This window comes from Lycium ferocissimum, chromosome 6 (genome assembly GCF_029784015.1).
Source record: "Lycium ferocissimum isolate CSIRO_LF1 chromosome 6, AGI_CSIRO_Lferr_CH_V1, whole genome shotgun sequence".
Lineage (NCBI taxonomy): Eukaryota > Viridiplantae > Streptophyta > Magnoliopsida > Solanales > Solanaceae > Lycium > Lycium ferocissimum.
Genome location: NC_081347.1, coordinates 6,623,861 through 6,651,555, shown reverse-complemented (window position 1 = coordinate 6,651,555; position 27,695 = coordinate 6,623,861). Strand labels below are relative to the sequence as shown.

General features: G+C 33.6%; 1 protein-coding gene across 2 annotated transcripts; it reads left to right on the top strand.

Moving 5' to 3' along the window:
* Nucleotides 1-16,261: 16,261 nt before the first annotated feature.
* LOC132059103 (probable pectate lyase 13) lies at nt 16,262-26,352 on the top strand. 2 transcript variants are annotated; one of them, XM_059451595.1, is made up of 6 exons: nt 16,669-16,807; nt 17,002-17,168; nt 17,679-18,384; nt 18,910-19,101; nt 20,556-20,761; nt 26,028-26,352. In XM_059451595.1, exons 2-6 carry the CDS (start codon nt 17,002-17,004, stop codon nt 26,260-26,262), a joined length of 1,506 nt encoding a protein of 501 aa, XP_059307578.1. In that variant the 5' UTR covers nt 16,669-16,807; the 3' UTR covers nt 26,263-26,352. The 2 variants fall into 2 exon arrangements, with proteins under 2 accessions (XP_059307579.1, XP_059307578.1); XM_059451596.1 differs by lacking the exon at nt 17,002-17,168 and having other exon boundaries at nt 16,262-16,807.
* Nucleotides 26,353-27,695: the final 1,343 nt, after the last annotated feature.

The following is a 27,695-nucleotide window of genomic DNA, read 5'->3' as shown; positions in this document are numbered from 1 at the left end:
ACTAAAATTTTAATAAGTATTAAAAGATAGGAGTAAATAACATTAATTTTATCCAAGTTTGTTCTAAAGTTTTAAATGCAATATCATGTTGTGAAATCATTTTCTGCTTTTGAAAAAAGCAATAACTCCAATAGAAACAAAAATAGGGCGGTGGAGTATTACATAATGCTGACTCATCATTAATGTTATCCTCTTAGATCTTGGTTCAACGTCATGACATTGATGTGTTTTTGACTATATATATTATGGCCCGTTTGGCCATGAGAATTTCCCACTTTTTTTTGAATTTTTTTCACTTTATTTAAAAATTAGCGTTTTGCAATAAAAATTTCAAATATAAATTTGAAAAATATCAAAAATCTTATTTCACTTTTTTTCGCTTTCATCACATTCAAACAATCAAATATTCTTTGCAAAACTATAACCAAGCACAACTCCAACTTCAAATTTCCAAATAAAGTCAATAATTTTTAGTTTCCGTAGCCCAAACGCCAAGTCTTTGCTTTTGGCAACATTTCCCTTAACTATTTATAAAATAATTTATAGTTTTTCTTAACTTATTTATTAAGAAAGCATCATTAGATTTACTCAATCCCTTGTTTGTATGATTATATCCGCCACAAGCCTTTGATTCTGAAATTCACCAATGTTTGCATTCTCTGTTTTCTCAATAAAAGTTTATTTTTGTACATACACCTTAATGGCCTAGAATTATTTCTAGTAACTTTTTAACTATGAGACCCCTTCTTCTGGATATTCCTCAATGTAGCGGCTATTCACAGGACGTGAGAAAATTTACGGAAGAAATTGATGAATTTTTTTAATATAATCCTACAAGATATGTTCGGTATTTTTTTTCGTTGATAGAATACCATTGAACCAATAATTAAATTAGTTGTGGATAATATATACATGTCCTATACAATAATTTTAAAATTAAGATAAATATTATAGGATTTTGCATTAAAATAATTAAGCCTGAAACCTGTTTAATTTCAAAATGCAATGATATATACCACTGACCTAAAGTCCATGGAGAATTAATGTAGTCATTTTCCTATTACCCCACTCTCAAATCTAGCAATTATATAGTATTTCCTTTGCTTTATTTGAAGTTCATTTACAAATTCTTAATCCTTTTTCCTAATAGTTCTTTTCCTTCCTTTTTTTCGGTTGTTCTTAAAACAACACTGAAATTGCCACATTAATCATTCTTATATGTTTATTAAATTTGATGATGTAAGGTACATTATGCTGTATAATGTTCATTGTCACAATTCTATATATAGAAATACGGTCTCTCTCTCACACACACAAAAACTAAATTTTTATTTCTTTTTCTCTAATAGCATCTTTTTAAATTATATAGCTTATTTCTATAAAATATTTTTTTTGGGTATGCTTTCCTCAGCTAGCAACCAACTACTATTATTTGAAGCTTATGCCCTTGATGTTTTTTGATTTTTTCTGTGATGTCCAGAATCTAAGTATTAATATGACAGAAACCATTTTGAAGTGGCTAAATAAATGGCATGAAATTCACTATATGATAATTAATTAACATAACAACCACGTATAATTTGATTGGTGGGATGAATTATATATTATATTTCCTCTTGATTCATGATGAGGAGAGTTCTCCATCACGTATTATTGATTGATTTTTAAAATCTGATACCCAAATAATATATCATTGTACCTACCTCATTCATTCAACTAATCTTGTGAAAGTTGTCATAGGAAAACTCTCCAAATAGCTTTTGTTTATACATTTGAAAACAAACATAATTGGATATTTTGAGGATATATATCTATTTTGGGGAATTTTTTTTTAATTTTTTATAATTAAGTATATTATTCTAATTTAATAACATCATATATTTGCAATTATGATATATAACTGGGTCTTATTTGTGTAGTGCCCGGAACACATATTCTGTTCGGAATGATTCCCATTATTTGTTTAATTGTATTCTTTTTAATCAAGAAGTTTGACCCCGGCCCTTCTAGTTTTTTTTTTTCCCTTTGGGGTTAGATTTAAATTAACATGTCTCACAACCGAGAGAAGAAAAAATAAGGAATTAAGAAATCCTCATGGCCCAACATGGAACTTCAATTCTCGGCAAAAATTTGAATTTAATTGAAGCCTGTATCGAATATCGAATAGGAAACCGCAAAAAAAATCATATACAAAAATCTCATCCTTCTTCTACAAATCGAACAAAATATACTACTACTAGTCTGGTCTAAAAGGTTGTTCACAGCTGATATAAACTGGCTTTTGGTTGTTCTTGAACAACACTAAATTAACTAGCTTCATTAACCATTATCATATGTTTCTCTGATGATGTAGTGTTTATTATGATGTACAATGTTTATTGTCATTATGCTATATATAGAAATATGGTTTCTCTCTCTGACGCCCGCGCAAAATTTTAATATCTTTTCTCTAATAGCATCTTTTCATATTATATAAACTTAAACCTCAGTAGGCGTTTCATTTCAGCGTTTGGACATGCGATTTCATTTCAGCGTTTGGACATGCGATTTCATTTCAGCGTTTGGACATGCGATTACATCGCATGAGATAAAATTCCAAATCATTTAAAAAGGCATGATTTGGGATTCCAAATCATGATTTCAAATTTTTTAAATGTAAAAGTTAACCCATAAGTTTATATTTTGTAAAAATGGATCCTTTAGTTGGTAGATATATCTACCAACCATGTGGGAGGATTCTATTGAACAGTAGTTACACTATTTTTTTTTTCTGGTGTGTGCTTTCATCAGCCAGCAACCAACTGTTAACCAAGTATTATTTGGAGCTTATGCAACTTGATGTTTTTTCATTTTTTGTATGAAGTCCAGAATCTAAGTACTAATAAATCACATGAAATTCACTAAAGTTAGTTATAATTAACATAATAATTAATCACTTCGATTTATTATATTTTGCTCAATAATTAGATTGGTGTGATGAATAATATATTATATTTTCTTTTAATTCATATGATGAAGAGAGTTTTAGGTAACGCGTTATTGCTTGATTTTTAAAATTTGATTCCCAGAAATGAATCATTGCATCCACCTCATTCATTCATTCAACTAATCTTGTGGAAATGTCATAGGAAGTCCTATCTAAAGAGCATTTTGTTTATATATGAGAAAACAAAATTGTTTGATGTGCGAATGAAGTCTTACAATGCTGAAAAGAAAAAGAAGTTACATATAAGGTATAATATTCTTAAGGGCGTTAACTCATTTGACTGCTCGGCCAAACATAATTACAATTGCTAGCCAATATACAAAAAAATATACACAATAATGTATAAAAGGCTTTCTTTTGTATATTATAATTGATATGCAAAAATATTCATTTTCTAACTATTAATTTGGTGGGCGGCTGACAATGAAAGAAAGGGCCATTGGCACTTATATCCCTTCTTTTTGTTGGTCTTTAATTTTTGTCCCTCGCAACGAACAATTTTTTCGCAGGATACAAGTTTATATGTTCACATTATAATATATATTCAACAAGTCATGCCTCACAATCTTAAAGAACTTATGCCCCCTGAGCATAAGTTTGATTGCTAAAGGACAAAAATTAAGGACCAACCCATTGAAGGGCAAAACATGCAATTTTTTGGGGGAAAAAATCCTTATTCTTAGTAGTATGATGCCTTCCTGAAAAGTGTGTGGGGCTTAGACCAAAATGGAAAATATTACACTATCTTAAGTTTGTTTTTGGCCGATTTAACCTAACAACTTGTTTAAGAGACAATAAATTAACAAGGCAAACGCGAAGAATACAAGATGATGGCATGAGACACTACTTTAACATACACACAAAGAGAAGCATGTGGGCATTTGTAGTCATAAAAGAACATCGATACCTAATACACACAAAATAATTATTCTTTCATGCCCCCTTTACTTTCATACCCCCAAAACTTTTTACCCTTTATACCTATTGTAGTTTTTGTAGGTAATTGTCTCTTTTTTCTTCTTTTCTTTTTTATTTCTGTACTTCTTATCTTCTTTTCTTCTTTTCTTTTTCCCCTTTTTTTGTTTTTTTTTCTCGTTTTTTGTTCATTTGTTCTTTTTCCAAATCATACTATTTTTTTTTAACCACAAATCTGGTTCCATATTTAACTCTAGCTTCTTTCTTTTCCTTTTTTCTATTTTCTTTCTTTTTTATTTTCTATATTTCTTTTCCTTTTTTTAATTTTTTTTGTCCATAATCTAATTTCATTCACGTTTTCTGGTCCTTTTTTATTTATTTATTTTCCTCTGTAATTTAATTCCATTCAATTTTTTCTCTTTTTTTTATTCTTCCTTTTTTAATTTCTAGTGACTTTCATTCACTTTTTTCTCTTTTTCTAATTTCATTTTTTTCTAATTATTTTTTTCTTTATTTTTTGTTTTTTTTAATAATCTAATTCTATACATCTTTTAGCTCCTTTTATTTTTCTTTTTTTCTTTTTTCTATATTAATAAAAAAAAAGATAACTGATATACTGCATCTTTTCATTTTTTTTATTTTTTATTTTTTTCTATATCTCAAAAAATAACTTATTCTAACATATAGTATACAAAATAGTAGAAGTATACTGTTGCAGTATACTATGATACTCACATGGTATACAAATACTAATAGGGTATCATAGGTGGCAAATTATTTCTTCAAAAACACTTATCATTCCTCTATGATACCCACATGGTATATATCATATACTGACAGGGTATCATAGAAGACTGGCCATTCATTCTTTCAATAAAAAACACTCAGTCCTTTTGATACCAAACTGATATATATTATGCACTGACATGGTATAATAGATGATAGATTTATTCCTTACTCAATCCTCTATGATGCCCACATGGGATGATATACTGACAAAGTATCATAAACAACAGATTCATTCTAACATTACTTAGTCCTTTATGATGCCCAGATTGTATATATCATATACTAATAGAATATCAAAATGGACTGGTTCATTCTTTAAGAAAAACACTCTTCAATCCTCTATGATACCCACATTGTATATATCATATACTGACAGGGTATCATAGAGGATTGGTTTATCCCTTCAAGAAAATACAACTCAATCCTCCAAGATACCCACATGGTGTATAACATATATTAACAAGATATCATAGAGAGCTGGTTCATTCATTCAAGAAAAACACAACTCAATCCTTTATGATACTCACATGGTATATATCATATACTAACAATGTGTCATGAATGATTGACCTTAAATGATATATCATATGCTGATAAGATATCATAGAGGGCTGATTCATTCCTTCAAAAAAGAGCTTAGTCATCTATGATAACCACGTGGTATCTATCATATACTGACAGGGTATCATAGAGATTGGTTCATTTCTTAAAAAATTTGTTATGATAGTCACATGATATATATCATATACCGATAAGGTATCATAAAGGTCTAATTCATTCTTTCAAGAAAAGTCCTTTATGATACTCATATGGTATATATCATATCCTGATAGGGTATTATAGAGGATTGGTTTATATCTTCAAGAAAACACAACTCAATCCTCCATGATACCCACATGGTATATAATATATATTGACAAGGTATTATAGAGGGCTGGTTCATTCCTTCAAGAAAAACATAACTCAATCCTTTATGATAGCTACATGATATATATCATATACTAACAATATGTCATGAATGATTGGCCTTACATGATATATCATATGTCGATAAGATATCATAGAGGACTGATTCATTCCTTCAAAAAAGATCTTATCCATGATACCCACGTGGTATATATCATATACTGACAGGGTATCATAGAGATTGGTTCATTCCTTAAACTATCTGTTATGATAGTCACATGATATATATCATATACGGACAAGGTATTATAAAGGTCTATTTCATTCCTTCAAGAAAAGTCCTTATGATACTCACATAGTATATATCATATACTGACAGAGTATCATAAAGGTTTGATTCGTTCCTTCAAAAAAAGTTCCTCAGTTCTTTATGATACTCACATGGTATATATCATATACTGACAGTGTATCATAAAGTTTGATTCATTCCTTCAAAAAATGTTTTTCAGTCCTTTATGATACTCACATGGTATATATCATATACTGACAAGGTATCATAGAGGACAAGTCCATTCCTTCAAAATAAAAAAAAATTATAAAAAACATTCAACAAATAAAGCTAAAGCTTAATTTTGATATCAATTTTAGCAACTTTAAAAAAATAAATAAAAAAAAAAAACTTACAAAAAAAAAGTGTCATAGTTTAGATACAGATAACTTTTGTTTTCATTCGCAAAAGAGAAAAAAAAATGTTTGTTTTTAATTAATCAAAATTTTAATTAATAAGCTAGTGACTTTACTATGTTTCTTATATTATTTCTTATTAAAGTCTACTTATTTAATTTTTCTATATTTTATTAATCTAAACGTATTTAGTTAATCTTTTTATTTTTGTATTTTAATATTATCTTTAAAAAATGAAGATACAAGACAAAAATAAAGAAAGAACAAAAAAAGAAAAAAATAAACTAACAAAAAAGGAAAACAAAATTAAGGGAAAACAAACAAACAAAACACGGAGCCAACTAACATTTTAATGGAGATTAGGAAAAAATCCAAGAAAAAGTAACTGGGAACGTGAAAAAAACAAAGGAATTGGGAACGGACAAAATTAATGCCACAATTCAAGGGGGTATATCGGGTGAAAATTTTGTTCCTTATGGGCAACAATTGCCATTAAATTCTATGAGGGCAGGATTGGGTAAATAGTTTGTGTTTTATGGGTATTTTGTGCTATTTTCCCTAAATATTCGAATGATGTGGCCCACAATTAATCTCTAGATAATCGCATAAAATCTTGGTAATGAGCCATGTGGAACTTAGTTCGAGAGAGAAGTTGATGGGTGTCGAACAAAGTCTCGCATAAATAGTTCAAAAGAAAAGAAAACTACATATATGGTATAGGACACTCTTAAGGGTAAATTGACAAATAATCACTTTTCAACCCTTGTACTTGAAAAAGTAGTCATTGCCATGGAGTTTCAAATTCTAACTCCACAACATTGTCATGGAGTTTTAATAGTAGTATAATTTAAAACTCTATGACAATGGCTATTTTTCAAAGTCAGGTTCGAAAAGTGGCCAGCTATCGCTTTTTCATCCACTCTTAATGGTGTGAGGTCATTTGAAAAAAAATCGTACTATTACAACCCAAATGATCAATATATCATACTATGTTAAAAGTATTTGCTAGCTTGATTTAGCCCAACAAAAAATATTTATATGCTTGAGCTAATTCTATCATGGAAATCTTGCTACATATTATTCTGTCAACTAATAGATAACAAAGAGATGGAAGGATGGGGCAGATATTTTGGGATACATCTATATTTTCACGAAATAAAACTTTTTAGTTAAGCATATATTTCTAATTCGATAACATCATATGCAATTAAAGTATTCATAAGAGTTAAGCATGCAAAGGTTTTTAATTCCATGATGTTTGCTTGGTCTTGGAATTGACATGCTTGCTTAGTCGACAATGGAAACAGTGATAATTGTAGTGTTTGTTGGCAAATTAGTGCAAATTTTTAAATCATTATTCATGTTTTCCAGCTGATCATTTTAATGATTTTTCTATAGAAGCCAACATTTCGTAGTTCTAGGACCGTTTTTTCAACTCTATGAGCCTGAGGTATTTTCAAACAAGCAGGTTGCTAAGATAAGCTTTATCAAGTGAAATTTTGGTTGTTTGTCACCGATAGTTATTTGATAAATGATCCTTTTTTTGCAATTTATAGACATTTTAGACATGATTTAAAGACCTTTTTTGAATAAAACCAAAAATCTTATGAGAAAAAGTATCACAGTATAAAACTTTGTAAGCTATTGCAAATGTTAGATAACAGTTTAATCTTTTTTTTTTGTAAGTTTTTTTTTTTTATTAAGAAAGGAAATTTCATTACTTGAAAGGAAATAACTGAAAGAAAGTACCTGAGATAGAGCTAAACGATTCTATCCCTAAAGAGGTGCGTGCATTAATTACATGGAATAAATCTAGACGATGCTATTCGTAAAGAGTCTAATGCAGGTTGTGCGTCTTCCAAACACAATATATGAGGGACCTGGTTAAGTATCAGTTCCCTTATGTAATGTAGTAAGTACAGAAGGCAAGATATTAAAATTCCTTGCTCAAGCGATTAAAAACCACGACCTACCCCAGTAGCATTTCAACTCCACTACACTGAGCAACTTTAGGTTACAACTCTATCGTAAGCTAGGAACTAACTCACATAATCCCTCACCATTACAATAACGCTTATGTAACCTAGGAACTAACCTCCGTAGTCCCTCCACCCTTGCAATACTTCGATTGCAAGCACCTCCACTAGAATAACTCTAGCCAAGGACCACTAATATACTTAGATTAATCCTAGCCTAATATACCACTCAACAGCTTGAGAAAACACACTTCCAACAGGCACACTTTGAGAATTTAAAATACCCACAAACAACTTCCAAACAAAAAGAGTAGGTTTTCAGTTTAAGCACAAATGAACCAAGATTTACAACAACTTAAAGAACATAGACTAAATTCATATCAGGATCTGGTTCTTCAGCTTAAAAGAAACTTTGTTCTCGAGAACCTGTGTCGGCAGCTTTGCACGATTTTTATTAGGTTTTCAAGTCTACCAAATATGTTGCCATTATGTTGTATATATAGTTGGAGCATGTGGGGTGAATAGAGACCACTTCATTCAATATTTGACCTAAAGCATGGGCTAGCTCAACTGTTGTACTTGTGTGCAGTGAGTAGCTCTGCTTTACAGCTGTATCTGCTTGCCGTGCAAGATGCATAGAGAGCAGATCACAGACCAGATCTCTATTTGGCTCTGAATCAGTTTGACTATCATCAAAACACGAGCGCACTTGGAACTATCAATTTCCCCCTTTTTGATGATGACAAACTCATAGACTGATGTTCCCCCTGAGAACCAGCTTCCTACTTGTTCTCTCTGCGAAGCGGACCATTATTGTCAAGGCACCTGTAACATGCTAGCAACATACGCAACACACTCCTCTGCGAACTGGAGATCTTTTTAATTTTAGTACAACATATCTTCCGCTTTTTGGCATTTTTAAAAAGTACAGCATGTCCTTTCAATTTCAGTGCCACCCTCGCATAAAAGAAGCCCAAGCACATCAACACATAACGAGCAAAAGATAAAACAAGTAGAGGATTAGCTATTTCCTTTAAACAGAGAAAAAGCCAGAGCAAGCCATTATTAATGATAGCTTAAAGCAACATACATAGCAGTTTTCCAGATACAACATATGATAATTAAAACACTAAAGAGAGCAGTGTCAATGAAGAAGATCAGAAAAGAACTTTAAAGATATTGAGATAGCGAGAAGAGGATGTAGGCATAGATATGTGAAGATCATGGAATTAATAGGGCTAAGAAGCAGAGGCAGAGGCCTTGATAAGATTGTCCAATCGTAAGCTGGCTGCCTGCTGATCGCTGACTAGCTAATCTTTGATCACATCAATCTGCTGTTTCAACTGTTCATTTTCAGCCTTGCATTTTCAGCTTCATGTTTAGCACATGGATCAGTTTCCTCAAGCAACTGAGTCATCAAGAGAACATTTTCAGCTCGTAGCCTATCAATTTCAGCAGTTGCTTTTTCTTGAGCATCAATTAGACTTGAAATAGTCGAAGTAGGTCTAACCCCACCCCTCTTGGGTATACACTCACACTTCTCCAATGTGGTTATTGTGACCATTTGTTTCTGGGTTCCTTTTGTAGCCTTGCCAGTTGTCACTCTAAAGTGTTCAAAGATCTTTGTTAGGAAAAAACCATAAGGAAGACCATGTCTACCCTTGTTGGTATTTACGGCCTTAATCATGTGCTCGATCATTAGAGACGGCAGGCTAACGGATTGATAATTTGCTAAACCTTCAAGGAGATACAGGTCGGTGATAAAAGCTTTGCTTCTCCCCTCAATTCTTGGCAGTAACACTTTGTTAACAAGCTCGAACAGAAGCTAATATTTAGGCTTGAGTTGGTTTTAGCTTGACAATCAAGTCCTTGAAGGCTTGAGTGGTTTTTCCCTCCACAGACTTTATTCCGTCGGTAGGTACATCGAGGATATTGCTCAACCTTACTTCATCCAATTTAATCTCAGATCCATTCACATAAGATATCAAGGTGGTGTAGTTATCAGAACAGCAGAGGTTTCCATAAAATTCCTTTATTTCTCTGCCAAACACTTTTGGTCCCGGAGCAACAAAAAGATGACTCCACTGTTGAAACTCGACGTTATCTACCAATTCATTCATTCCATTATACTCAGTGATCTTTTGATCAAACACTCTCCCAAGTAGCACTTTTTGCTTCATCAGATTCTCTTGCCTCTGCAGTTTTAATTTTCTGAGCCTTTGTCTTTTTACAGAGTAATCAGGTAATCCTTTTGAACTGACTTTTCTTTTTCTAGAAGATGAGGATCTCCCATTTTCTTTGGAATGTACATCTCTCTCCTCAGATGCTTTCTCCTTTTCATTTCTTTTTTCCTTGGAATTTCTTTGCTCTTTCTCTCTCTCTCGACTTCGAAAACCACGATATTCTCCGGTAGATCAATTTCCTCATCGATGAGCCTTTTTCTCAGCAGCATTGTTCTCTTTCTCCCTCCAGAATTCTTTGACTTCTCCTATGTAGAGGGACCAGATTCCTCTGTAAACTTTCCTCTTGACAATTTTTCTTTCTGACTTCCACCGTTGCCTTTTTCCACCAATTGAACAGCATCATCACAACACATCCCACTCTCTACTCCCTTCTCCGCCATTCCATGTGTCTTTAAGTTTTCCTCAGAGATTTCATTTCCATCAGCAGAGATATGTTCCTTTGCACTGACTTGATCCTCTGTGTCCTCAACCTTTTCTTCATTTTCTTCAAAGTCCTCAATGTGTTGAAGAGCTTCCATGACAGTCTCAGTAGTTTGGAAGGAGAATTTTTAGAAAAGGATCCAAATTTTTTGGGAATCTGACTCTTGCGAGTCTTGGAGGAGTCCGAAATTTTGGGTTTCGAGGGAGTGATAGAAGGATCTTGATTTGACGAAATAGGGATTTTTGAGGGAGAGGATTGAGGTTCTGGGTCTGATGAGATTGAGCTTTTAGAGGGTGAGAGAGCAATCTTTATTTCAGGCATGGTCGAACCGAGAGAGAAGAGTTGGAGAGTTCAAGAGAGAGTGGGGAAAGGAGCCTTTTAGTTAAGGGAAGTTAGCGACAAACCAATTTTGATTGGCCGGGAGAACTTTTCTTTATCAACTGGGTTGGTTCAGATAGATGAGGTGTTTTGGATCAGGAGGTTTGATATAAGAAAAAAGTTTAATGACATGTCACCCTTTAGTAATTTAAAGACATATCAGTACTGAAGAACTACTAACCTGAGTCTAGGGAACCAGGTTCTTCGACAAACGAGAATCAATATGAATTCTGGGAAAAGACAAATTCTTCAATACGTCAATCATCCTAGTATTTCCCTGTGTGTATACCTTTACTCTTGTCATTGCCAATCATCTAGAAGAACCTTTGGGGGAGCACAACAAGTTTCTTATATATGGGAGAGTGTAGAGCCAGTTTTGCTGCAATCCGAAGGATACGCTCTCAGTTTGGTAGGTCTTGAGTGAGAAAAAGAACTTGATTTATTTTTGTTTGGCGCGGTCTAATGTTTACGCCACACTGAGTATCCCTTTTGACTGCCTCCTCTCACTCAAGACTTTCGGCAGAATTATTTATCAAACTTAGGAAACCAAACTAATTTGTGTCCGTTCTCATGATAAAACGGATGAATCAGATTCTTCTTTGTCCATGCAGGCAACACCTTCTTCTTTGCCCAGAGACCAGGTCCCTCCATTTTGAGTTTCCATTTGATGGATTTCTTTCTTTTCTGAAGATACTGATTTCTAATTCTGAAGGCATCCTTGCGGCAATTTCTCCAAGCATTGTGTGTATTCAGACGATTTCCACTCTTAACATCAATTTTTTTAACAGGGTTGTTAGGAGTTTTATCGTCCTAAACATCAATTTTCTTCTTGCCTTCACACTCAATCATGACTGTAGGAGCAACCTCACTTATTGACCAGGACCAATTAAGAGATTTTTCCAGAGAAATACTAATCCCTTTTAGATCCTCCTCTAGTTGTCTGTTCTTTTCTAGCTCAGAGGTGAACTTCACTTTAAATTTCTGAAGCTCATTTTCCAATTCAAGTTGAGCCTCATAGGCTTCTTCCTTTTCTTTTGGAGTATTCATCCATTGCTTCTTTTGATTATTTAACAGAGAGTTTTCTCTTGTTGCTTCAGCAATTTGATTTTCAAGATCTGCAATGGATGCTCCCATATCATCTCTTTCAAGTTCCAACTCATTGATTTCCTCATAGAGAAAGCTTTTTTCTTTAACAAGACTATGAAAGCCATCGATTAGAGCATTTGCCAAGGACATCAACTTTATTTGAGAGTAATTTTTTAAGTTCTTCTGAACCTCAAAGAAGTTTACCTCAGCATCTTCATCTTCACCGTCGAGTCGGATGCGGCTATGAGTGCACACATTGATTTATTTTCAGAAGCCTCATTATCATCTATCATGAGCGCTTTGCTCTGGACGTTCCCATCTTTAGATCTGCCGAAGATATCCTTCCAGGCACTCTGCTTGTGAGAAGGACGAGTTCTAATAACGTGGCCAGGTTTCCCACACTTGAAACAGAAGCGTTGTTCTCTTGATTTTTCTGAGTTTTCTTTTCGAGACTGACTATTTCTTCGAGCTTTCTTTTTGCGTCCTTGATTTAAACAGTCTAAGTCAAACTCCTCCTCACTTGATTTACTTTCAGCAGCTGCCTTGTGGGTCAAACTCTCTTCTTCTTCTTTCAACTTTCTCCTTTCTAGATCTTGCACGGTTTCGTCATTTTTTATCTTGAGAAGTTCGAAATTTGTACTGAACTTGTCAAATCCATTGTGTATACTTTTGATAGCCTCCCAGATATCCTTTGCTGTCTTATTAAAGGCAACTAAGTTGTATTGACCTGATCCAATGCTTCGAAGAAGAATCCTTTTAGCTTTTTTATCCTTTTGCAGGGTATAGTTATCTTGTGCAGGAGTAAGAAGGCCATCTGAGATAATGTCTCATAGCTCTGGGTCCTCAGTAGTGATGAATTCTTTTATTTTAGCCTTCCACCAGTCATAGTGTTCTGCACTGAATCTTGGTGGTTTTGAGATACACTCACCTTTCGTTTGGTTTGACGAGCTAGCCATGAAGAGGATCCTTTCTAGGTGTTAACCTTTTAGAAAGAACCTGCCCTGATACTAATTGATTCAGGTTGTGCGTCCTCCAAACACAATATATGAGGGACCTGGTTAAGTACTAGTTCCCTTGTGTAAAGCAGTAAGTACAAAAGGCAAGATATTACCTTGAAAAAATCCTTGCTCAAGGGATTAAAAACCACCACCTACCCCAGTAGGATTTCAACTCCACTACACCGAGAAATTTTAGGTTACAACTCTATCGTATGCTAGGAACTAACTCCCATAATCCCTCACCCTTACAATGACGCTTATGTAAGTTAGGAACTAACCCCCGTAGTCCCTTCACCCTTGCAATACAACGATTGTAAACACCTCCACTTGACTAACTCTAGCCAAGGACCACTAATACACTTAGATTAATCCTAGCCTAATGTACCACTCAACAGCTAGAGGAAACATACTTCCAACAAGCACACTTTGAGAATTTAAAATACCCACAAACAGTTTCCAAACAAGAAGAATAGATTTTCAGTTTAAGCACAAATAAACCAAGATTTACAACAACTTAAAGAATATAGACTAAATTCATACCAGGATCTGGTTTTTCAGCTTAAAAGTAACTCTGTTCTTGAGAACTTGTGTCGAAAGCTTTGCATGATTTAGATTAGGTTTTAAAGTCTACCAAATATGTTGCCATCATGTTATATAAATAGTGTGAGCATGTGGGGTGAATAGAGACCACTTCATTCAATATTTGACCTAAAGCATGGGCCAACTCAACTGTTGTACTTGTGTGCAGTGAGTAGCTCGGCTTTACTGCTATCTCTGCTTGCCATGCAAGATGCACAGAGAGCAGATCACAGACCAGGTCTCTATCTGGTTCTGAATTAGTTTAACAATCATCAAAACACGAGTGCACTTGAAACTATCAGAGTCATTATTCAAGAGCTAGTGTAAAAAGGATAAGGGGGTATCCCAAAATACATGTTCTCCCAAATTTAGGTTTGCAGCCTTTTTCCCGTGGTCTGCTAGTTCATGTGCGACTTTGTTCGCCTCTTTGAATGCGGAAACATTAGACCCCGAGTCTAATATTGTCCTAAAGGATAATTTTCTAAAGCCTATGTCTATACAACTTTAAAAAATATGGATAAAATCTAAAAAATGACCTGCAAATCGTCATTTGCATAAATCAGCCCTTTATCAGGCCTGTTGTTTTCACTTGATGGGAATTTGAATTTTATATGTTCACGTATCTCCTATTACCATTTTACTAGAGTATATCCTTGTGTCGGGAATTCAATAAGTTATATATAATCTAAAAAAGTTATTTGTCCTATTTTTGGTAGTACAATTTTTCGGTGAATGGAATTCAGTTAAGCTCCCCTTCCTCGCTTTAACTTTGCCCCAGTATAGATAAAACAAGAAAAAAAAATGAATTTAGGGGTCGTTTGGTTGGTTATTAATATATGTGCCCCATTTGTTTTGTCTCTGCTATATTGCTATCTCTTTTCTTACAATTTTGCGTTACTTACTTTTCTTTTGAAATTTGGGCGTCTCACGAAAGCTTCTTTCTACCTCACAAAGATAAGGATAAGGTTTGCGTACATCCTACCCTCCCCAAACCCACTTGTGGGATCACACTGGGTTTTTGTTGTTGTTGTTGTTGTTGTTTTTGTTGGTTGTTGGTTAGAGCGGAGTTATTCATGTATTAAAACTAGCGTAACTTTGTACGTTGTTTGGTTACAAAAATAAGAAAAAATTAATAACAACATAGAGTCTAGCATAAGTTATACAATATCTGGTTGGCTTTTTTTCTTTCCGCATAAAACATAACAATGCTAATATCATATTGGTTCATGTTTTTCTTTTTCGCATAACTGATACATGTATCAGTTATGAGGGAATCTACGTACTATTTTATGCGCAGTTCGAAAGTGAAATAATTAATAGTAATCCCTGCATTATTAATACCTACGTAACTTTAACCAACGATCAAATGACCCCTTAAATTCTATATACAAGTAGTGTAAAAATATTTACCCATAGAAGGCAATGACAAGTAACTTTAAATTTACAATGTCAGGTACACAACCTGAGTATTCAAGGAAACTCAAAAGGACTAGGTCTTCCCATATTCTCTCACAATTTCCAAGACGTAAGAAGAGAGTAAAAAAAATTACTAATGACCTTTTCTCATAGTTTACTAGTAATTTTGATGTAACATAATAAAAAAGGCTCTGACTTACCATCTTATTATTGCAATTATGAACTTCAAAAGGCTATATAGTTAATTTAACTAGTTTAGTACAAAATCTTAACATTCACAACTCACATCCTTTTTTAACCATTACATGAAAAGTGTATTAGAAAAGGTTCTACCCCTTGCCCAGATCAAGAAAGTAAACACTATGCCGAATATTGTACCATAATAAACCAGCATCTAAGGTGGATGGAAAACAAAGAAGAGGAAAAGACATATTTTTTCCTTTCAGAAAAAGAATCTCCAGCTGCATAAAACAGAAAAATCCCACCTCCCCTGTCCCCACTACCACTAGGAAGTTGCTGATATATTTTAGATAAGCCACTTGAAATTTCGATTTTTTGTTTTCAATTTAATATATATTTAAGAATGGGAGTTTTGAAAAGAACGTAAAATTGTCTTCGTGTGATCTATAAGTCGAGTTTTGAAATTTTGAAAGTTCGACATTAATCTTTGTATTAGGGTAAAACTATCTACATCACACCCATCACTTAACTCTTTCAGACTCACCCATAGGGTACTAAATACTAACCTTGTTCAGACTCACCCATAGGGTACTAACCTTGCTCAGACTCTGCTAAGCAGGATGCTTTATGCACCCGACTGCCATTTAATTTAATATATATTGAAGACATCAATTTTATATATAGAATATAATTAAGAACCAAGCCAGGAATGTAAGCGGCTGAAAAAGGCTACGAAAGGAGAGAAAAATAACAAGAGCCCCTTTCTCTCTCAAACCTAAAGTTTCCTCATGTGAGAATTGGGTTTTGGCTTATATCAACATCGTAGCCACCATACACAAAAAATTTCTTCCTTCTCCTTCAAACAAAAATTAGCCTAGTACAAAACCTCTTCACAAAGTCCAAAACCTTATACAAACCCAATTCAATTTTTTTAACGAATTATTATATTCACTCTTGTTACTAGTGTTCAAGTATTATATAACGAACATTATATTTTCCAAAATATTTCAATAACAAGAAGTCTCTTCCCTCCCTTGAGAGAGTTCCTTTTAGCCAAGAAACAGAACAATAACTACAAGGAATATAACTCATTCAACAATTTTTGTTACACTTACAAAGATGCTTTCTGTCATCAGCATTCTCTTAGTTTGTCTCTTAATCACTATTTTCCCACTAATTACAGCTACCCTTAATCTCACACTTCCTCATCAACATCCTTACCCTGAAGCTGTGGTTCAAGAAGTACAAAGGTAATTCTAACTTTATGCATAACATTACCTCATATTCTTACTTTGCTCATATTGGTATATCTGTTTTTGCAAGAAAACCCACAAAACCCACCATCTGGGCTTAACTCATTGTTACATATGCTCATCTGGGTTCCTCTGTTTTCCAAGGAAATCCATAAACCCCATTTGTTTTTTGTTTTTTTGTTTCTGTCCAGATGTTTTTTATCCGTTTTTGGGCTCGACTAATTCGGCTTCACACTAGGAAGTCCTACATTGGCGGTAAAACTATCTACCAAAGGCGACTCAATAATGAGGGCTCAAACTCGAGATTTCTGATTAAGAATGAAAGAGTACTTACCGCATTGGTGATAACCCCATCTAGGTTAAGCTCATATCAAATTTGGACCATTCTTGAATTGGCACTTTTCTGTTTAAACACTTTTTTTTTTTTTTTGACAAAATCCTTCACAATCCTTCTATCAATGGGTTATCAGAACAAGCTTTTTGATTTAGTTCTGTATTTTCTCCTTCTACTTTAATTCCTTCCTGCTACAATGTCTTCAAACAGTTAGATTTCACCACAAAAGTCACCATCACAATCTTAATTTTTTCCAACTAAGCTCCGAATTTGTCATGTTACAGCTCAAAAATACTTAAAACTATCACATACTCATATCCATCCTAGCATACTCTCCAAAAAAATTGAAATCAAGAACAAAGGTGGCTTTCTGAGATAATAACTATTAGTTGAGTAACCATCTTATAAATCAACTCACCATAATCCTTAAAAACTGTCACATTAATCCATTCTAGTACTCCGTGTCCAAACTTGCATCCTGAATTATGCAGCTAGTGATATTCACATAAACAATTCCGCTTTCTATGTTTACAGGAAGGTGAACGAATCGATTTCAAGAAGACAACTCTTAGACACCACCACAAATGCACAATGTCAAACAGGCAACCCGATAGACGATTGCTGGCGCTGCGACCCAAATTGGTCAAACAATCGACAGAGCCTAGCAGATTGCGCCATAGGCTTTGGCCAGGGCGCAATCGGGGGTAAAAATGGAAAGTACTACGTCGTAACGGATTCCTCGGACCGAGATGTTGTGGACCCCACTCCAGGCACCCTCAGACACGCTGTTATCCAAGAAGAACCACTATGGATCATATTTGCAGCAGACATGTCCATTACATTAAAACACGAACTTATAGTAAATAGTTACAAAACAATTGATGGTCGTGGAGCAAAAGTTCATATTACTGGTCACGGTTGTATAACGTTACAGTCTATTAGTAACGTTATCATACATAATATTCATATATACGATTGTAAGCCTTCGGGGAATACTGAGATACGGTCTAGTCCAACACATGTTGGACATAGAGGAATATCGGACGGTGATGGGATATCGATATTCGATTCAAGGAATATATGGATTGATCATTGTGCTTTGTCTCACTGTACTGATGGCTTAATTGATGCTATAATGGGATCTACGGCTATTACTATTTCGAATAGTTATTTTACTCATCATGATGAAGTTATGCTCTTGGGACATGATGATAAATACATGCCTGACACCGGAATGCAGGTTAGACAATGTTCATATTTTCAACGAAATATCTTAATTTTATCCTCTCCTTCATTTTGGGATCATTCATATCTTGTTGTTAGCAAATCGTCTCGTATTTATTCCTGACCCTAATAAAGTTCAGGCGTCAATATGCTTCGACAAAACCATTCTTTATACTTCAACTAGTTCATGATATGAATGTGTCAAAAATATAATAGGGGATAAAGTATATATACTCCCTCAGTTCCAATTTATATGGCAGTGTTTGATTAGTCAGAATTTAAGAAAGAAAGAAATGCTTTTGGAAATTATTAGCTAAACAAGTCAGGAACATTCCTGTGGTTACAATATTATTTTTTTTCTAATTAAGGGTAAAATGAGAATTTAACGTAAATTATATTTAAATATTAAAATATGACTTTTTCGGATAAACAGAGGATTTTGTATGGTAGAAAAAGAATTTTTCTTTTACTGTACTATTTCCCTCATTTTGAGGAATATTAAAGTTTTGGGGGTTTGATGTGAAATTTGTGGAAAAAATAGGTGACAATAGCATTCAATCATTTTGGAGTAGGGTTAGTACAGAGAATGCCAAGGTGTAGAAGAGGTTACATACATGTAGTGAACAATGATTTTACAGAATGGCAAATGTATGCAATTGGAGGAAGTGCTAATCCTACTATTAACAGTCAAGGCAATCGCTATACTGCGCCAGTGGATGCAAATGCAAAAGAGGTATTTCTCTCTCTCTTTTTAACTTTAGATATTTGACATTCATTCAATTAATTTGAATATCCACCAAAAAGATTCACGAACCAGGTAGAATGCTTCCTATTAAAAGGTTAATTTTCAGAAGACTCAATTTTTTTTTTTCTTTTATTGAAAACTTTAGACATTTGATATTCAGAATTTACTAATTTGATTAATTTGAGTATCTAGCAGATAGATTCCTCCCCCAAACCCACCCCCAAACAAATCAAGATGGTTTTCATTTTACATACTCGAACCAAACACTTGTAAAGTAAGATGGATGAATTCAATTATTTTAACTCGACATGTCTATTTTTTTTTAAATGTGGATTTTCTATTCCTCTAATTTTAATTTGTTCTTTTCTCTTTTTAGGTTAGAATTAGTGGGATATTATGTTTAGTTAATTTTTTCTGTTATTTTGATAAACCTGGAAAATTATTGGGCTAATGAAGTTGGAGCTTCTTCTTTACGAATCTAGTAAACTTTGTTGGACCAATGTCCCCCGAAATTTGACTTGATAGAATCACGCGACAGCTGCGCGTGGGTGAAACGCCCTGCCAGTTCTACTGGTTTTAATTTGTCAGCTGGATGCCTTTCCAATAATATTTGATGTGAAGATGTCTTTTCATTTTCTCTGTCAATGAACATTTTTATTAAGAATAAATTTTTAAATAGAAAATATTATCATTTTTTAGTAACAAATAAAAAAGGAAGTCGTTTTAAATTTAGTGAAGGTAAAAATATTAGGTGGTTTTTTTTACTTCGTAAAGAGTTAGTCGGTGCTTGTACTCCGTAAAATTAATCAAGATGCGCACAAATTGACCCATACATTGCTATAGTAAAGAAAAGACCAAAAACATGACTAATTATACAAAGCTTAAGTGTTACATTCATATCTTTTTCAACTTGAAAAAAGACCTCCCTTGAAGGCTCGAACATAAGTTTTTCTGTTTTAGTCCCTGATTTTTGTGAAAAATTGACTTTATTGTAGGGACCTATTTCAATTTCCCGTAAGAGAGGATAGGTGCAATTTCCTCTAGTCCATCTTTGTTGATTTGTGTTTGTCACGGGAGGACCAGGTTCCTTTGATGTCCTCACAATATACTGAGTGTTTCTATCAATTGCTTGGAATCTGCTTTAGTCATGGGCGAGTTTGTGTACTAATTTTCAAAAAGACGTGAACTCATGATCACTTCGTAAAATTAGATAGTTTATGTATATATTTTTTAAAATTGATATAATTTTATCTGATGAACACATACTGTAAGAATGCTAAATGGTGTATTTGATTGAAGGACACGTCCTTAATGTACTTGGTTGGGTATTAGTTTACAATAATGTTGGCAGAATGCAAAATTATCCATAATTAGGATACTTGATTATAACATTGACATCTTCAAATACTAATATTGGTGAAATTTGTTTGTCTGTTTAATAGGTAACAAAGCGCGTGGATACAGACGAGGGTGAGTGGAGTGGGTGGAACTGGAGAACAGATGGGGATGTAATGGTAAATGGAGCATTTTTTGTACCATCAGGTCAAGAATTGAGCAGCCAATACGCGAAAGCCTCGAGCGTGGAGCCCAAATCCGCTGTTATTATTGACCAACTTACTCTTAATGCTGGTGTTTTTGGAGCCCCAAGGTACATCCCCTCACATTTCTCATATATCGTCACTTTTACTCCTTCAATGTCTAGATATTCTTAATTTTAAGATACTCAAATGCTTGGAAATTGCAAATTACATGAAAAATATATCAAATGGAACCTTTTTTTCCTGTCGAAAATATCGAACTAAGAAAGTTTTGAGATAAATGTCTCTACAAGTAGAGTACTCATGGAACAAAATTAGTGACCAAGTGGTCTAACAGTTAATGAAATAGGTGAAAATAGGAGATTAGTGAATATAAAAAATGTCAGATGATTTTTTCTCATCTGCTTACGTCTTAGAGGACAAGGTTATTTGACATCTATACTATGATACCCTAGGAAAAATCCCTCATCGACGAAATATGAAAGAGATGTTGAGTGTATAAGGAAACAAAGCATATATAGGACCCTAATAGTGTATTTTAAAGTCGTGCAGACCTAAACCCAAAGTGAAATATATCATTATGGTATTGGGTTGTTATAGGTGGTACCAAAGCCACTTCGAGTATCACATCGACTGATAGTAGGACAAACCCAGGTTCAATTAATTTGAGGCGAAATCCCACATGATTGAACCTCAGCAAGAACGTTGAATTTCTAAAGGGAGAGTGTGTGCGGTGGGTGGGGGAGGGCGATTGTATGTGACATTTTATGCAATTTTCACATAGACAAAATAGTTGAGGTTGGATCGAATAGCACTTTTTGTCTCTAATGAAAAAGAATCACGAGGGCTTTTATCATCTTTAAACTTCTTATTCATCTTTCTATCGAACCCACTTGCTTCTCTTTGTTCTTTCTATTGCCTAAAGAATAGAAGGTAGGGTGGATTTGTTAAAGACTAAAGAATGTATACTTTAGTAGAAAGGGTAGAATAAGTACAAAGCTATGATACATCATACATAGATCCACGTGATCATACGGACATTGAGCACCTAAAAGCTAAGCGCAACCCCAAAATAGAGCCTTGTGTAGTCTTTGAGTTATCTTTCTCTAGTTGAGTGCTCATAGATTTAATTAAAGTCACTTTTTAGTAATATACTTTATGCAGAGAGTTTATATAGCTAATCTCCTTGGTGACCGTTACGTTGATTAATACTTATTCGCATCGGATATTTATATTTCATTAGTAATAATTAATCTTAAGAATCAATAAATTTGAGTGAAAATAAAATATAAGTAATCATAACTAACCCATATGGTGGGTTGTCCGTGGAGTGGAATTGTTCCAACTTCCAAGTATGGGTCATGAGTTCTTGACGGTGATTAACTTTGTAACTAATAAGTTGGACGCGGCTAGAATCTTTTTATTTTATTGCTATCCAATTTACATAATTAATTAATCCTTCTAGAATCTTTATATTATATTTGTATAATTTATTTGTAACAAGGGCAAAAAGGGAATATTAGGTCGTGTGAGGTGTTTATTTAATGTAAGAGCGTGTGAGATGTGAAGTTTAGATTCTCTTGTTCATGCTTTCCAGCCCATGAAAAAACATGGGCCCAAAATGCTTTAAAGATTTTGGACCCCACTTCTGATATTTAACTGGGCTTTTGGGCTACTTTTCATTAATATAAAGGTAGGGCCCATATGGCCTAGTTGATCAATTTGGTATTCAAGATTTTCCCTGTTAGGTAAATCTATGGGTTGCAGCCTCCATGTTCAGTACTCTCTCCGTCCCATATTAGTTGTCCAAATTACTATAATTATCCATCCCAAAATACTTATCTATTTATAAAATCAAGACAGAATTAATTAAATTTTTTCTACTTTGTCCTTACCATGTTTTTTTAAGTAACCAATAGTGATTAGAGTGCAATTAATTGGAAAGAGATAAGGGTAATGTAGTAAAAATACACTTTTATTAATGAATTCTTAAAGGGCGCGTAAAGGAAAAAGTGAACAAGTAATATGAGAGCAGGGAGTAAGTAGTAACTGATCAGTCAACTTTAAGTAGTAACTGATCAGTCAACTTTATTATGTGTTTCATCTCAAAAATTGAAGTTATGTGAGATTTTGGTTAGACTTAATAATTCTTTATGCATTGAATGTGTAAAAGAATTTTTATGTAACCATTCCCAAAAAGTGAAACTGTTAACCAAATAAATAGGATAGGTTATTAGCTACAAATTGGTTAAAACGCACTGGATGTGTAAAATTATGTACACTGCCAATTTTATATGTAAGTTAAATCTTTTTTTGTAATGAGTTATATATATTGTTAGTATACTGATCTGTTTACACCATCGAGCCACTTTCATTTATTATGAAAGTTAACCAACCTCATTTTCAAAATTACAAATCTCACATTTAAAAAAAAAATTACCTATACGTATTTTTTTAAAACCTGATAGTGTAAAAAGTTCTTTACACCGACAATGTATATAATTTAATATTTTTTGTCCATACATCCCTTCTCTCTCTTATTTGTACTTATTAACCATTACCATTTCCACCCTCACATGAAGTCTTCATGATGGATATTCTACCACGTAAATCTTCACTCCAAAAGAGTGAGCAACTTGATTTTGGACCAGATATGTGGTTGGTAGGTGTAAGCGAAAGACTGAGAAGAATTGGCAATGGGTCACCGTACTTAAGTTTTATCATGTGAAACGCATAATAAAAATTTAAATTTAAACATGAGAGGTACAAGGTGGACCGACCATTTAAGATCAGAGGATTTAGTTTAGTGATAAGAACACAACATAAAGTGTGGGTGTTAGGCGCACATTATGAGCTTAAATCTTATTAGACAATAAAATTTAATATTTGAGTGAAGAAAGTTAGTGGAAAGAACGTAACCCATATTCCTATCCAAGTTTCTTTTTTGCGTACTAAGAGTAGCATAGTGTTGAAGTAATAGAAAAAACGGAAAAGGGCCAAATATACCCCTGAACTATTGAAAAAGGGCTGAATATATCCCTCTTTATACTTTGGGGTCAAATATACCCCTACCGTTATACTTTGGACACAAATATATTCTTCATTTTAACGGAAGACACGTGTCATCATATTATTGGCCTATTTTAACTATTTTTAAATTAGTTAAAAATTGGAGCAAGCTGATGCCGCCGCCGCCACCACCACCTTCCGCCTCTGTCGCCAGCGCAAGTCAAAGACATATTCACCACCAGCCCGCCACCCTCTATAACATGAATACAGTGACAACATGAACTCTATAACATGGCAGAAAATAAACATAGAAGCATATTCTAAAGACTCAAAAGAGCAAATATATGCATAGCCAAAAAAGGCCCTAGCAGCAAAAGGGTAAGTAGCAGCAACAGAAGCAGCAGCAGTTGAAGCAGCTAGTTTGGCTGAGAAAACACCATGTGAATTAAGGGTTTTACCACTAAAGCTTGTGTTTTTCCTAAGTAGATCCAATACTATAGCTATTCCCGCCATCGAAAGGGAAACTTTTATATATTCTATAAAAATCAAGAACTTGTATTTTTCTTTCAAGATTACTATTCAAGTTGACTTCTTGATTTGCACAACACCAAATATGAGTTAAAATTTATTGTCCTTTTTTGGGTTTACAGAATAAAAAAGATTGAAGGAGTGAATTATATTTGTGGGTACACAAATCTTGTTAATCAACATAAGAAGTGTTTGTTTGGGGAGTTTCTTGCAAAGAGGGTGGCGGGCTAGTGGTGAATATGTCTTTGACTTGCGCCGCCCGGCATACGCGCCAGCGCGATTTACGAAGGCGGCGGAAGGTGGCGCTTGACTTGCTCCAATTTTTAATTAATTTAAAAATAGTTAAAATAGGCCAATAATATAATGACATGTGTCCTCCGTTAAAATGAAAGATATATTTGTACTCAAAGTATAACGATATAGGTATATTTAAGCTCAAAGTATAACGAGGGTTATATTTAACTCTTTTCCAATAGTTCAGGGGTATATTTGGCCCCTTTCCGTAGAAAAAATGCAAGTACTAGTACATATTAGACTCACTCTTCTTCTGATTGCATAACTTAGATTTGGCAATTTATACATTAATTCTTGCCTTTTTATTTTAGACATAATTGTGAAAGGTCTATTGTTCAATGTAGCCATATAATTCATTTTATACTTGTAATAGGCAAAAATATAGATAATATAATTCCTTGTTTAAATGAACAAATTTCCTTTTTTTTTTTTTTTTTTTTTTTTGACATAAAAGACTCCTAGAAAATGTCAGGTCAAAAAGACCTATCCAATTCTTTAACCTATTAGAATCGATTAATTACTACATTATTAAAAAAATCTCACCCTCTCACTGTTTCATGAAATAATTTTGATCTTGTCATTATCCAAGAAAAATGGGATCCATTATGGGCCTTTTATTATGCTGACTCGTCTGTGATATGAACAGCTGATTAACGTGTTCGAAAGTCTTTCAGAAAGCTTTTGTAATGCAAGTAAAGTTAAAGCTCTTTGTAAAGATCCACTATTTGCCCATATGCATTTTCTCCAAGACGCCAAGAAACTATTAGATTTTCTATTACAAAATAAAAAGTCATTATTTTAGGTATCCGTCTCTCTTAGTCCCTTTATTTAAAGAATGAAATTATTGAATGGCTCGAAATAGTTTCTGAGTTGAATCCAAACTTTTTATTTGATGAGTTCAATATTAAAGTTTAATATTTGTTAAATTGGCGAGTTTTAGTTCATGTGACTGATTGAGGAACTTGTGGAGTAGGTCATATATTCGAGTCTTTGAGTTATGCATACTAAACCAATATTTAAGAGGAGAAGGGTAAAGTGACATATTTATTATTCCTGAATGTCTATGGCGCTGTTTGGTCCTAAAGTTGGCTATAGACAGATGAGGCAGAGGTAGAGTATAAGGTACATGTAGGTCAGAACCCAATGACTTTAGTCCAAATCCTATATTTGTCGTCAAAAACTTCTTTAATATGTATAAATTATTAATTTAGAACCCAATAACTCAAAAGGACTAGAATCCAGATGCCATAAATTGCAAATCCTAATCCATCTCTTTATATATATGTTAAAATTTTTTAGTGATTTCTTCACATCTATCTGTCTATTTTCTCCCCACTTGTGGCAATAAACTTGGTATGATATTGTTGTTGTTGTTCTTGTGTCTGTCCATTTTTTGTGTCGAAAATATTAGATTCAGTTGAACGCATAATTTATTATTGTTGTTGTATCTATTTATTTTCTGTGTCGAAAATGTTAGATTCAGTTGAACTCATTATTTATGCTACATTCACCTCTACTTATATATATTGCATTATAAAAAAACAGGGATAATGGCATTAGCATATCCTATGGAGGAGGGACCACCACCGGAGCTAGCGGGAGCGGCGGCGGCGGCGGAGATGATAGTGACTTCTTTGGAATGGTATTTGGGAACGGCGCATCACCAAAATTATCATCAACCACTACTATATTATTGTCTCTTTTAATTATTTTTGTTTTGTACATTACCACCAACCATGGTGCGCAATTTTCATTACAATTATTACTACTCTTACTATAGCATTTTGTTTTAAGGGAGAAGAATATTGTTATATTTATTCAAGAGAGAAATCAAAAGTATAAGAAAAATTTGCAATTTGACAAACATCAATCACAAGGGTTCCAATTTTTCTTTGTACATAATTGCTTGATAGGAATGTCAAAGAGGCATTTATGGGCTGTTAAATATTGTGTCAGAACTTTGTTTTCACTTATTTATTATTTTATTTTGTACAATTTATGTAGCATATTTTTCTTTTTAATTTGTTCTAAAAAGAATATTGTTTTTTTATATTTAAAAATAGTTTAGTTTTTTAAATTTCAATTCTAACTTAATGACAAGATTTAGGCGGAATGTTTTCACCCATTCTTACTAAGAAACTAAAAGAAGTCCCAAAACAGAAGAAACAATGGAAAGTGAAGAAGAAAGAGACGTAGGAATAGAAGCTGCCTTCGAAATGAAGGGGCTAAACAAGAATAAGAGAGATCTACCGAAGAACAACAAGCTTCTTGGGAAGTATGTTACCATCGCGCTCACAGCCAGGCTAGCCTGCCAGCGATAGTAGGAATTCCCTCGTTCCTTGGTCAAAGATTTGATTGATGCAGGATCTACTCCATGAGAAACGAGAAATTTAGGCAAATATCTAAAACTTCTTATAGATTAATTTTCAAGAAAATCCGTTTTAAAAAAATTATGTTCAATCAAATAATACCACGTAAATTGAGACGGAGGGAGTACACAATTCAATGATAGGAATGTCTAAGAGGAATTATGAGTTGTTAATTATTGTGTCAGCACTTTGTTTTCACCTATTTTTTTCGTCTCGTGGGGTTCTTGAATATGACTTGGAATTGGCGCCTGTGTGATATTTTGACTTTTGTGTTATGATGATGAATTAAAGTGTGGAAAATCTATTAAATTTCTAAAAAGATAGGGTATGGTTGGCCATGGCTTCTTTTTTGGATCATACATCAATTTCGGAGCCTCTGTGACTTTTTAGCCTTTTCCCATTCAACAAACACTTTGATACGATATGTTCTTTGTTTTCTAGGCCTAATAATTGCATCACTAAAATGGGATTGTCTCCTCTAGTTCAAGAGAATTGATCTCCATGTGCGAGTGATTTGAGGAAATTTTAAAGCTCTCTTTCACTATAATTCAAAATTTCAAGTTAATAATGCAAGATACATTTTACTTGTTGCTCCACCATGAATTTGGGGTTTGGTTTCGCGATCAACAAATTAAGAAAGAGTGATATTGATGAAGAGGAAAAAGCAATCAGTAAAAAAGAGTCATAATCAGACGTCCGATAGGAACAAAAATGTAAAAATAATACTTACGGCAAGTATTTCAGACCAGTCTTTAAAAGAAGTCATTGTCCTGAAGCTTTAAATTGCACAAATTAGGTTTCGCATTATTATGTTGGAGTTTTCTTTGTGAATTTTAAAATTCCA

Excerpts from the sequence above, each read along its gene's own strand:
- LOC132059103 (XM_059451595.1), top strand. The coding sequence starts at position 17,002 with ATGTTTTTTATCCGTTTTTGGGCTCGACTAATTCGGCTTCACACTAGG. Across the intron at positions 18,385-18,909 it reads TGCCTGACACCGGAATGCAG|GTGACAATAGCATTCAATCA; the intron begins GTTAGACAATGT and ends TGGAAAAAATAG. Across the intron at positions 20,762-26,027 it reads GGTGTTTTTGGAGCCCCAAG|GGATAATGGCATTAGCATAT; the intron begins GTACATCCCCTC and ends ATAAAAAAACAG.